Source organism: Myotis davidii, unplaced genomic scaffold (assembly GCF_000327345.1).
Source record: "Myotis davidii unplaced genomic scaffold, ASM32734v1 scaffold425, whole genome shotgun sequence".
In the NCBI taxonomy this organism is placed as follows: Eukaryota; Metazoa; Chordata; class Mammalia; order Chiroptera; family Vespertilionidae; genus Myotis; species Myotis davidii.
In genome coordinates this window covers 4,019,481-4,030,428 of record NW_006296413.1, presented here as the reverse complement: position 1 = coordinate 4,030,428, position 10,948 = coordinate 4,019,481, and the positions used below count along the sequence as shown (strand labels likewise).

Sequence of the window (10,948 nt, the reverse complement as noted above, 5' to 3'; positions counted from 1 at the left end):
AGGGCTGGGGCATGAGAGCAAAGGAAATGAAGGACATTTGCTGGAAATGACAAACCAGAAAAGAAACTTCATGTACTGCCCTCCTGAAAGAAGTGAAAACAGCCCTCTTCTAGCTGGGGCCTATTCCTATTAATTGTTGGCTGCCCACTTCAGAAACAAATACCATACATGAATTATCTCATCTGAAATAAAGATTACACAAAATAATCCAAAACAACCACATAGTGCCATAGCTGATTTTGCTCGGTGGATAGAGCGTTGGCCTGAGGAATGAAGGGTCCCAGGTTTGATTCTGGTCAAGGGCACATGCCCGGGTTGTAGACTCGATCCCCAGTAGGGGGCGTGCAGGAGGCAGCAGGTCAATGACTCTCTCTCATCATTGACATTTCTCTCTTCCTCGCCCTTCCTCTCTGAAATCAATAAAAAAAAAAATTTTTTTTTTTAAAAAAAACAACCACACAGTAGTAGTGGTTCAAAGATTTCACAAGGTTATTTTCCAACATGAAGACTGCAGTCATGGATGGCAACTCTATGTCCCTGTAACTATTAAGTTGATGGAATCTTGTAGATGAAGGGACAGACTCTCGGCCCATTTTTAGGTGATCACAAAACATGATGGCTTTAAAACAAAAGAAGAAAAGTTATAGGCAATATGGGATAGTGGGGACAGCCGGGCCTTAGCCGGACGCCGGCGCCATGGAGGAGTACGCTCGGGAGCCCTGGGAATTCGGCACCGATTGAGAGGTAGTGCCAATGCTGTGAGGATCCGAGCCCCTCAGATTGGAGGTAGCTTCGCAGTGTGGGGGGGCCTGTTCTCCACCATCGACTGTGGCCTGGTGCATGTGCGGGGCAAGGAGGATCCCTGGAATTCCATCAGCAGTGGAGCGTTGACTGGGGCTGTGCTGGCTGCCCGCAGTGGCCCATTGGCCATGATGGGCTCGGCAATGATGGGAGGCATCCTGTTGGCCCTCATCGAGGGTGTTGGCATCCTCCTCACTCGCTACACTGCCCAGCAGTTCCGAAACGCACCCCCGTTCCTGGAGGATCCCAACCAGCTGCCCTCTAAGGAAGGGACCCCGGCCTCTCTCATCATTTACATTTCTCTCTTCCTCGCCCTTCCTCTCTGAAATCAATAAAAAAAAAAATTTTTTTTTTTAAAAAAAACAACCACACAGTAGTAGTGGTTCAAAGATTTCACAAGGTTATTTTCCAACATGAAGACTGCAGTCATGGATGGCAACTCTATGTCCCTGTAACTATTAAGTTGATGGAATCTTGTAGATGAAGGGACAGACTCTCGGCCCATTTTTAGGTGATCACAAAACATGATGGCTTTAAAACAAAAGAAGAAAAGTTATAGGCAATATGGGATAGTGGGGAAGACACAAGATTTGGAATTGGAAGACCAAGGCTTGAGTCCTAGCTCTGCCTCTTAGTTATTAAACCCTGAACAACTCATTCAGCCTCTTCATTTCTCAGTTTCTACATCTACAGATGGGGATCCCACCTCTTCCTAGAATTGTTGTGAGCACTGAATGAGATAAACTCATAAACTCTAGAGTATTATATAAACATTAGCTATTTTGATAGAACTGAAGTTTCTCCATTAATGCTTCACTAGAAAAGCAAATTCAAGAGAAGAAAACTGGTTAGCTTTCATCTCAGTGCAAGATCTGACAAATCCCAATAAAAGAAATCTTACCTTGGAAATACCCAATAATTAGTCTTAAATGACACATTGGCACTGATGTTAGATTTTTCAAGGTTTTAGTAATTTGTTTCATATAAAGAAAAATCTGGGTCAGTGCACAGAACCTAAAGCAGGACTGAATGCTATATGAGGGTAATTATATTGTCTATTGAGGTGGAAGGAGATGATAATAAGGAAGTACTGTCACCAAATTTTTCTGGTGTTATTTGATGGGAAAATCTTGTTTCCTACCTAAAAAGAGCTTATAAATAATTTTAACTGTAATAACTACTATAAAAAAGGATAGGGTGATATGGACGGGACATATTACAGAGTATCCTAACCTAGAATGGAAGTCAGGGAAGCCCACTCTAAGTGACTCCTATCTGAAGGATGAGTATGACTTAGGAGTGCACAAATGAAGATGCAGGAGTCCTCAGTTGGGAGCAGCATGGCATTTTCAAAAGAGACAAGTATAGTAACCTGAAACATACGGGACAGTAAGGAAGTTCTATGAGATAAGACTCCAGATGAGTCAATTACCACACATTTCAGAGCCTCAGGCTCTATTCTGTATCAGGCACTGTTATGAGCACTAACAGTAAAAAGAGAAACATGAACCCATCTTTAAGGGCTCACACTTCAGGAGTTGTGGAGAGAAACAATCTATATATATAAAAGGCTAATATGGAAAGCATCCCCTTGAGAGTTTGACTGAGAGACTCAGAGTTTGATCACTCATTATGACACGTGTGCTGACCACCAGGGGTGGCATGGAACGAAGGAAGGCCCCAGCCGGCAGCCAGAAGGAATGCTCTGTCCGGCAGCTGGAAGGCCCTGATCAGCCCTGATCTCTGGCCATGCCTAGGGACCCTACCTGTGCATGAATTTCATGCAGCGGGCCTCTAGTAAACATATCTATATTAGTAATAGAGGAATATTCAAATTTTCCAGGACTCCATCACAGTAACGACCAAACAGCAGGCTGTGTGGGGCAACTAGGCCGCCTGGGGGGTTAGTGAGGGACGACCAAATGACTGAACAGCAGCCTGTGTGGGGCGACCAGGCTAGCAGGGGGGCAGTTAGGGGTGACCAGGCTGGCAGGCAAAGGCAGTTAGGGGCAATCAGGCAGGCAGGCAGGTGAGCATTTAGGAGCCAGCGGTCCCAGATTGTGAGAGGGATCCCGGATTCCAGAGGGTGCAGGCTGGGCTGAGGGGACACCCACCCCCCAACGCCCCGTGTACAAATTTCGTGCACCGGGCCTCCAGTAAATAATTAAGTGTAATTTGAAGTACTTTAAGTGCTATGAAGAAAATAAAATAGGGTTTTATAGTAGTGAAGTGTGACCAGCAAAGGCCTTTCAGAAGAGATCACAACCAAGTTGAAGCCTTAAGGAAAGAAACAACCATGCAAAGTCAAGGGAAAAAGCATTCCAAGCAGAAAAAAACAGTAAGCACAGATACCCTGTGACAGGTGAGTTAATGGATGGAAAGGTCAGTGAGACTAGAACATAGAAAATGAAGAGTAGAGAGAGATGAAGTCAGAGAGACAGGCAGGAGCTAGATCACATAAGGCCTATAGACCATTACAAAGAACCCAGATTTTATTTTAAGGATTTTATAAAAAGGAGTGAAATGATTTATGCTTAAGAACATCACTCTGACTACTGAGAGGAAGATGAACTGTAAGAGAAGCGGACAGGCAAAAAGACCAGTTAGGAAGCTTCTGTCTAGGAGAAAGATATTGCTGGTTTGGACGTCGGGATCTTAGTAGTTATTGAATACTTAAATTTGAGGCATATTTTAGACTGATGGATTACATGTGGGAATCAAGGATGTCACTTGACTTTGGCCTTTGCTATGAGGTGGATATTGGTACAGACCCTTTGCTGAGATGGGGGAGGATGTTAGCGAAAGAGATTTGCAGAGAAAAACCAGTAGTTATGTTTTGGTTAAGTCTGAGAGGCCTATTAGACATCCCGTGAATATGCTAAGGGGGCGGGGGTGTTCCTTAGTGTGCAAGGGATGGAAATATACGTTTGAATCATCAGTATTTAGGTGACATTTGGAGCTGTTGGAACAGATGAGATCATTTAGGGAGAAAGCATAGGTAGAGAAGGGATGAAGGCCTTTATTAAGACAGGTGATGAGTCTATAACAGTGGTTCTCAACCTTCCTAATGCCGCAACCCTTTTAAATACAGTTCCTCATGTTGTGGTGACCCCCAACCATAAAATTATTTTTGTTGCTACGTCATAACTGTAATTTTGCTACTGTTATGAATCGTAATGTAAATATCTGATATGCAGGATGTATTTTCATTGTTACAAATTGAACATAATTAAAGCATAATGATGAATCACAAAAACAATATGTAATTATATATGTGTTTTCCGATGGTCTTAGGCGACCCCTGTGAAAGGGTTGTTTGACCCCCGAAGGGGTCGCGACTCACAGTTGAGAACCGCTGGTCTATAAGCTTCATCACCTGTTTATCCTAAGAACAACAGGAAGGAGTCTATCCTAAAAGCAATAAAAGAAAGGACATGATCACATAACTCTGAGTTAGAACCCCTCTGGTGTAAATGTGGGAATGACCCAGAACAAGAGCAGATGAAGAACCAGCTAGGAGGCTCCTGCAGCTCCAGGCAGAAACCGATAGTAGCCTGGTCTACAGAGATGGAAGTGTAGATGGAGATAAGTGGACTCGTTTGGAAAATGTCTAGGATGATGCCTACTCGTGATTTGGTAACTCGATGAAGTGAGGGACAGGCAAGGAACCTTCCTAGTTGTCTGAACTAGGATAAAACATAAACGCAGCACTTTTAAAAAGGGGCCTTGGAAAGTAAGTTTGTTGTTGTTGTTAATCCTCACCGGAGGATATTTTTCCATTGATTTTGAGAGAGTGGAAGGGAGAGGGAGAGACAGAGAGAGAGAGAGAAACATCCATGTAGGAGAGAGACAATGATTGGTTGTCTCTTGCACCAGCCCTGACCAGGGCGGTGGGTGATGATCGAGCCTGCAACCGGGGTGGGTACCCGGAATCGAACCGGGACTCTTCGGTCTGAGGGGAGAGAGAGAGAGAAACATCCATGTAGGAGAGAGACAATGATTGGTTGTCTCTTGCACCAGCCCTGACCAGGGCGGTGGGTGATGATCGAGCCTGCAACCGGGGTGGGTACCCGGAATCGAACCGGCACTCTACCACTGAACCAAACCTGGGGAACCTGGGGGGCAGGTTCCATCCTGGGGTGCGTGGGAAGCAACCAATCCGTGTGCCTGTTTCCCTCACATCGGGGTGTGTGCAGGAGAGCAATCAATAGATGTGTTTCTCTCACATCAATGTTTGTCTTTCCCTCTCCCAAAAATAAATAAAAATCAATGGAAAAAATATCCTCCGGTGAGGATTAACAAAACAAAAAAAAACAACAAAAAGAAGACGTGATGTGACAAGAACTACTTCAATGGAAGACCCGTTTACATGGCAACTGCTAAGCCGGGGTAAGGGTGGGGATAGATCAAAATAAACACGTTTGTTATCAGGGAAAGTTTTTTAACGAGGGTGGGTGTGCGGAGCTGGGGGCAGGCTCAGCAGGCTGGGGTGTGGCCCGGAGAAAGATGGGTCCCTGAGATCTGGCCGACAGAGAGGTGGGCGAGGATCTCCACCGAGTTCCTCGCCGGCCTGTGGAAGGGGAGTCAACAGCCCCGCAGAGGCCGGCACTTGGCTCAGGCCCACAGCCGCCATCGTACCCTTTGCCGGCCCCACGCCCCGCCCAGCTCCCTCCATCCGGGGCGCCAGGCCTCCTCCATGATGACGAGGGCCTGCGGTTGGCCCAGGGGGTGCTGGGCGTCCCAAGGGGTCCAACGGCTGGGAAGGTTACCTTAGCGGGCGGCTGCGCAGTGGTGGGGTTGGGCCGGGCCGGAAATCTCCCTGGGGATCAAAGAACAACGAACTGGAAGGGAGCACCAGGCCTCGGGGGGCCGTTACCTCACACCCAAGGACCTCCCAGCCCCAACCAGGCTCTTTCTCGAAAACTAAGGGCCCTTCGCACCTCATAAAGGTGGCCTCGGCAGGAGTACTCACTAAGGAATGGTCTCTGTAAAAGGCGGGTGTCGACCTCGAACAAAGCGGGGTTACAGGACCCACTCGGCGACTGCCCGCGCCCTTTGCCTGCGGTACAAGCCCGCCAGAACTTTCGGCGCACGCGCAGATGTGCTCCCTCGCCCCACCCACCGGGCGCGAGCACGCAGGTTTGGCGACGTTGCGTGCGTACGTCCAGGGGTCAGAGGTCGCGCGAGGCGGAGACCCAGAGCAACTCAGGCCCCGCCTGCGGGAACTCAGATGCGCAGGCGCCTTTCAGCAGTTCCCCAGGCGTGTGCGCCGAGCGTTCATTTCTCGCCCACGGCATGCCTGGCGTGGTCAGGTCCGGAACTGTCCCCTGCAGAGCCCCTACGTGTGCAGAGCATAGTGCAGGCACTTTGGTACACGCTCACCTTCCATCCTCACTGCTGTGCTGTACCAGTAAAGCAGCCACGAATATCCCAATTTTAAAGAGGTCTGGAGCCCTGGCCAGGTAGCTCAGTTCAGAGCATCGTCTGATGCTTCAAGGTTGCGGTTTCTATTCTGGTCAGGGCATATACAAGAATCAGCCAGTGTTTCTCTCTCTCTCTCTCTCTCTCAAATAAAATATTAAAATATATCTTTATTGATTTCAGAGAGGAAGGGAGAGATAGAAACATCAATGATGAGCCCTAGCCAGTTTGGCTCAGTGGATAGAGCCTTGGCCTGCGGACTGAAGGATCCCAGGTTTGATTCTGACCAAGGGTACATGCTTGGGTTGTGGTCGCCTCCTGCACACCCCCTATTGGGTATGTAGCCCACAACCCAGGCATGTGCCCTTGACTGGAATGGAACCTAGGACCCTTCAGCCTGCAGGCCAATGCTCTATCCACTGAGCCAAACCGGCTAGGACTATCATAAATAAAGAGGGGAATGGGAGCAAATTGTGGAGGCACAAGGGCTTGAACAGAGAGCTGTGTGATTCCAACTCCAACTCCGAGCACCTTCCCTCCCACTTCCCGCTGATCAAATTCTGACCATGCTGTGAATTATTAAGTGATTCTGTTCAATTCGTCCCCACATTTGGCTGGTACGGCTGGAGGTGTTAGGTGTGCTGCCTTCCTGATAACAGGCCTGCCAATTTGGAGATACCCCGTGGAGGCCTCTTATCCCTATAGTCCTGCATTCTCCTGCCTCCACCTTAGCTGCCCATCTTTCCTCTGCCTAATATTAAGGTAAAAATATTCAAACCTATAAAGAATTTTTGTGAGTTTATTTGAGCCAAACTGTTGACAATTGCCAGGAAGCAGAATCTCAACCGATTGGACGTAGGTGGGTCACATGAAATGCATTGGTGCTAGATTAGAGAAGCAGAAGCAAGCAAAGCAGGATTGGATAAAAAGTAAAATGATAGACACATACTTCTTTCGCTTAGGTGGGTGCAGAATAGTTAATCGCCAACAATTAACATGATAGCAATAACAAGGAAACACGTTGGGTTGTGCCCTGAGGGGTATGGAAAAAAGGGAAGTTACAAGTCACCTGGACATTTCTATGAGGTTATTGTAGATGCAAAAAGACAATAGGCTCAGTTAAGGTAAAGACTGACCTTGCCAGGGAAGATACTGGCCTGGGACGTGACTACCCACCATCACTGCTTTTACTTAAAGTTTTAATTTCAGACCATCCTTGTGGTTATTTTAGGTCTTAGAGTTTGCAAAACTGCCATGCAGGTCTTCCCTGAGCTTGTCAGGTTAGCATGTGGCTCCTTTCATCCACAATGCAATGCCTCCCCTACCCCTAACCCTACCTCACTTCAAAACACTACTCCACCTGCTGTGGACAGGAAAGGCTTTCTAGGGACAGTAACCTTGTAACCGGACAAACAATGGGTCTGTGCTGCCTGTCACTGGAGCCAATGAAGCAGGGACCGGGTTGAATCATACATGAGCGTTTATTCCAATAATGCCAGCAGCGTGGGAGAGCGGTTGGTCACCCCCAAAGATCTGCTCCGACCCCCCTTGCCAGTTGGTTGGTTATATACCCACGAGGGAGAAGATAGCTACGTGCAGCTGCAAGCCACAAATCCAACATGGACAGGGGAGGGTAGAGCCTGCAGTCCAGCCCTCAGAAGCTCAAAGTCTAATAACAAGGTGGTTAATCTTCTGTGATGTTAGAAATGACGCAGTCCGTTCCTGGGACCTGAGCGTGGCCGGTATTTCTGAGGAAAATTCCCGGAAGGGGTCAGGGTCAGAGTTCGGGTGCAGCAACCAAATCAAAAGTGGTCATGGGTCTGTCCTTAACATGTTTTCCTTTTCTTTGAGTCACGGGCCCATCTGGGCTCCGAGGCATCTGGTCTTTTACGGGCCTGTTTCATCCTCCAGTTTCCAGGGCCTATAAGAAAACTTCTCATCTATCATTAGTAAAGTGAATAATCACCAGACAACTGTGGCTCTGTTCTTATTACATGCCCCTCCCCTCTAATCACCTCACAGGGTGATCTGACAATACATTCTGGACAGGACAGGTGTGGTAAGTAGTCCTGCCCCAGGCACATACCTTTTTTAGTAAAAGGTTTACTGCCCCTTGTTTTTGTGCATCTACATGAACACACCTTTGAAATAACCCAACCACCCTCAAGAAAGCAGCTAATCTTAACCTTCCTGTAATTCAATCCCTTTCCCATCCTCATGTAATCTTTTTTTTTAAATATATTTTTATTGATTTCAGAGAGGAAAGGAGAGAGACAGAGAGAGAGGGAGATTGAAACCTCAGTGATGAGAGACAATCATTGATTGGCTGCCTCCCACCCCCACCCCACCCCCCCCACGGGTCGAGCCTGCAACCCGGGGCATTTGCCCCGGCCGAGAATCACACCATGACCTCCTGGTTCATAGGTCAATGCTCAACCACCGAACCATGCCAGCCCGCCATTTGTGCTTCTGACCTTTCTTGGCACAGGATAAAAGTTGACCAAGTTGATAAGACTTGAGTCCCAGCACAGGGCTGCCTTCTGGCGACTTTTGGGTGTACATCCCCCGTGCTCTCTCTGCCTGGGAACCGAGAAACCCTTCTCCGGGTGCAGTGGGGATGGGGTGAGGCAGGGTAAAGGAACCAGGCTTCTGGTGAGGCTGGAGAGCACTTCTGTACCTGTGCTGTTTACTTGTAATCTACTTGCCTGGATATTGTTTGTACCTAAGACGGTGATACAGAACGTCAGGAGTCTTCCATGGCCACCTGTGTGATGTGCATAATGATTTCCTGCGGAGGAGGGCCCCTGCCCCCTGCCCCCTGCCCCCTGCCGGGTGTGAAGGACAGAGGAAATCACCGCTGTTAGGTCACAAAGAGCCTTCAGTTTCCACCAGCCTGGAGGGAAACAGGCAGAAACCCCCAGGATTCCAACCAGAGCAGAGGGCTTGATTACAACAGGATGGCTGAACTTCCCACAGGAACGAGGGAGGGTCAAGTGAAATAGCGGGAAAAGGAACACGCAGACATTTTGATTGAGTGAGATCGAACTAAAAATACGTCCTGGCAGACAAACACACACTCTGTCCAGGTGTGGGAACGGCACCTGGAGAGCCCGAGGTGGTTTCTCCGTCCATGTGGCCCACTGGCACTTCCTGCTTGAGGAGGGTGGCAGCCCCATGTTGGCCCCCGTTTTTTGTGATGCGGCCAGGGCTGCTTCCCCTGGGGCTCTGGCTGAGGGGCCATAATGGATGCATCAGGAGGGAGAAGGAGGAATTCTCACCTGAGAGCTCAGCAGAGCCCTGGGCCAGAGGAGGGGCAGAGCCAACACGTGAGCAGGAATATTAAGTGCCAAAATTAATAGATAATACAAGAATAAACTCCTACTTTTGCCCCACCCTGTGTGAGCATTGTTCTAGGCCCTTGGGGATGTCTTGGTAAACTAGACAAAATCAATTGCCATCATGGAGATGATATTGAGGTCAAACTAGATGGTCAAATTGTTTGGGGGGCTGTTCAAACCTGTGACATCATCTGAGCATCAGCCGGACGTGGAGCTTGCTTTAGTGAACCACCCAGGATTGTTGTATGGATTGACTAGAGAGGGGACAGGCACTGGCCACTACAGATAAGACGGTGGGTGAGGGTGCCACCTCTGGTGACTGCCTTGTCCCTGGGGATTTTTTAAAAATATATTTTTATTGATTTCAGAGAGGAATGGAGAGGGAGAGAGAGATAGAAACGTCACTGATGAGAGAGTCACCAATCGGCTGCCTCCTGCACGCCCCACACTGGGGACCGAGCCCACAACTCAGGCATGTGCCTCAGGAATCGAACCCCGACCTCCTGGTTTATAGGTAGGTACTCAACTACTGAGCCACATCGGCTGAGCTGGATTTTTTTTTATTCTTCAAACTGATACTAAATTTTTAAAAATTTACATGTAGTGTACATATGTAGATATTTACTGTTTTGGGTGTATAAGTGTATGATTTTTTTAAAAAAATGTTTTTTTAATTGATTTCAGAGAGAGGAAGGGAGAGCGAGAGAGAGAGTTAGAAAGATCAATGATGAGAGAGACTCATGGTGGGCCACCTCCTGCATACCCCTACTAGGGATTGAGCCCAAAACCTGGGCATGTGCCCTGACTGGGAATTGAACCATGATCTCCTGCTTCATGGGCTGACACTCAACCACTGAACCACACCAGCTAGGCAAGTGTATGATTTTTAACACATGCATAGATCATGATGGAAAACAATTTTATCACAAAAAAAATCCCTCAAGTTGCCCCTTTGTAGTCAAACCCTTCCCCCGCCCCAACCCCTGGCAACGTGTTCTACATTAATAAAGTTTTACCTTTTCCAGAATGTCATATGAACGGAGTCGTATAGTATGTAACTTTCAGAATGGGATTCTTTCTCTTAGCATCGTGAATTTAGATCGATCCATGTCGTTGCTGTATCAGCAGTTCATTCTTCTTTATTAGTGAGTAGGATTCTATTGTATGGATAGACCCCCATTTGTTTATCATTCACCTATTGATGACACTTGAGTTGTTTCCAGTTCGGGGTGATTTTGAATGGAGCTTCTATAAGCATGCGCATCCTGGTTGGTGTATGAACTGCAGTCTTCATATTTCCCAAGTCATACCTAGAAATGGGATTGCGGGGTTATAGGGTAAGTGCACGTGTGACTTTATAAGAAATGAGCACCCTGGCCGGGGTGGCT

The 10,948-nt window shown here is 47.7% G+C and overlaps 1 protein-coding gene across 1 annotated transcript in view; it reads left to right on the top strand.

Annotated features, from left to right (window-relative positions):
- The first annotated feature begins 501 nt into the window (after positions 1 to 501).
- Positions 502 to 10,948, top strand: part of LOC102751449 (mitochondrial import inner membrane translocase subunit Tim17-B-like) — a 17,308-nt gene continuing 6,861 nt past the window's right edge. Inside the window, exons 1-2 of the mRNA XM_015568975.1 lie at positions 502 to 539; positions 662 to 1,079. Of these exons, the coding sequence (XP_015424461.1) occupies positions 502 to 539; positions 662 to 1,079 (456 nt within the window). The remainder of the gene's footprint in view (positions 540 to 661; positions 1,080 to 10,948) is intronic.